The sequence below is a fragment of the Drosophila innubila genome, unplaced genomic scaffold (assembly GCF_004354385.1).
Source record: "Drosophila innubila isolate TH190305 unplaced genomic scaffold, UK_Dinn_1.0 123_U_U, whole genome shotgun sequence".
NCBI lineage: Eukaryota > Metazoa > Arthropoda > Insecta > Diptera > Drosophilidae > Drosophila > Drosophila innubila.
Window position 1 is genome coordinate 1 of NW_022995433.1, and position 1,691 is coordinate 1,691.

Here is a 1,691-nt window from a genome sequence, read left to right on the forward strand (position 1 = left end):
GAAGAATGATAATAATGAAAAAGAACAAACTGAAAAAATAAATTACTTTTTTTTTTTTTATTAAGCAAAGAATGTTTTATTAAACAATAGAGGACACGCGAATATAGCTAGGAAATCAAACAAATGCCCTAGTTGAGGGACTCGGCTGAAGTTAGTTAAATCTCTAATTTTTCCCACTACGCCTGCTCTTTCCCGTTCCCCACATTCACCTTGTATGACAAGAAGTACGTGGTCTCCGTTTCATAGTCAAGACACGTCGCCGTCGCCTTGCTGCTGGCGTCTTTGTCGTCATTAGCAGTTGATGGTGATGGTGATGCTGATGCTGATGGAGATGAAGGTGAAGGTGGAGCAGCTACCTCAGGTTGTAAAGGAGTTTGCGCGATTAGCGTATATTGCACGGTGGGCTCTGTGTTAATCTCTCGCAGCTCCGAGTTGGGATTTGCATGCATGGAGAGCATCTCGAGTGCGTGAGCATCGCTCTCATTCTCATGGAGGTCACGTCTCAGCCGCCTGTTGCTCTGCGGTTGACAATCGGCCAGGGTAATCACTCCCGTTTGGTCGTTGACATTGAAGAGCTCGGCTCCTGTGCCGGATAAACTGTAACGTATGCCGGCATCTCCGAAGCTGCCCGAGTCCACATCCTTGGCGGTAATTGTTGTGATGTACTGACCAGGTAACGCTGCCTCGGAGACGGTGGCCGAGTAGCTTTCCTGCTCGAAGGTGGGCTTATTGTCATTGGCATCCCGCACACTAACGTGTATAGTGGCCGTTGAGGACAGCTTGGGATTGGTGTCCGTCTCCTCCGCAACCAGCAGGACAATGAACTTCCTATGATCGGGATTCTCATAGTCCAAGGTTCCATTGGCCACGCGTATGTTGACTTGCGAGTAGCCGGTGACCAGCTTGGGCTCCACATCAAAAACTCCCGACAAATCTTCCAATCGGAGTGCAAACTTTGAGTTGATGCCCACATCCGCATCGCTCACACTCATATCCAGATTCAGAGGAGTTCCCTCCGCCGTATTCTCCAGCAGCTCTACTTCATACTCCTTCTTATTGAATGTCGGCGGCGAATCGTTCACATCGCGGATGGTCACTGTAGCTCTGGCCGTCGCACTGGTCAATGGATCATCACTGGGCACACCATTCACCAGTTCTCGGGCGCGTATCAACAATGGAATGAGACCAGTAGAATCTGTTAACGCCTCACGATCCAAGGGCTTGGCTGTACGCAGCTCACCGCTGTGCGAGTCGAGCAGAAAGTAATCATTGGGATCTGAAATGGAGTCATGAAACGCATCAAATAGTTGAACTCAATTGGCTTTGGTTCACTTACTGCTCAGCAGATCGTAGACTATCTTGCGAGGTTCACCCGTGTCGCCATCACGAGCATGAACCGTCAGCACCGGCGTGTTAATGGGACTGTCCTCATCGATGATCGTCGAGAGTGAACCCTGGAAGACAGGCGGTTTGTCCTGCACATCCTTCACACGTGCCTCAAAAGTTGTCTGTGTCTTGTGAACGCCATCTGTGGCCTCAATTTGGAAGTGGTAAATCATGCGTTGGTTGTAGTTTAGCGTCTCGTTAAGAACCACGGCGGCTGTCAAAACGGTCGCCTCGCGGGTCAGTAGTTTCAGCCGGAATCTGCAAAGATGAAAACGCGGGATTGAGTTTTTTTTTATTTTCCAGCC

The 1,691-nt window shown here is 49.5% G+C and overlaps 1 protein-coding gene across 1 annotated transcript; it reads right to left on the bottom strand.

Moving 5' to 3' along the window:
* Positions 1 to 176: 176 nt before the first annotated feature.
* LOC117793192 (cadherin-87A-like) lies at positions 177 to 1,644 on the bottom strand (the record flags this gene model as incomplete). The annotated part of the gene is made up of 2 exons (XM_034633484.1): positions 177 to 1,276; positions 1,337 to 1,644. Coding segments are annotated over 2 exons (1,408 nt in total), but the record flags the coding sequence as incomplete, so codon positions are not given.
* Between the last annotated feature and the right edge of the window lie 47 nt (positions 1,645 to 1,691).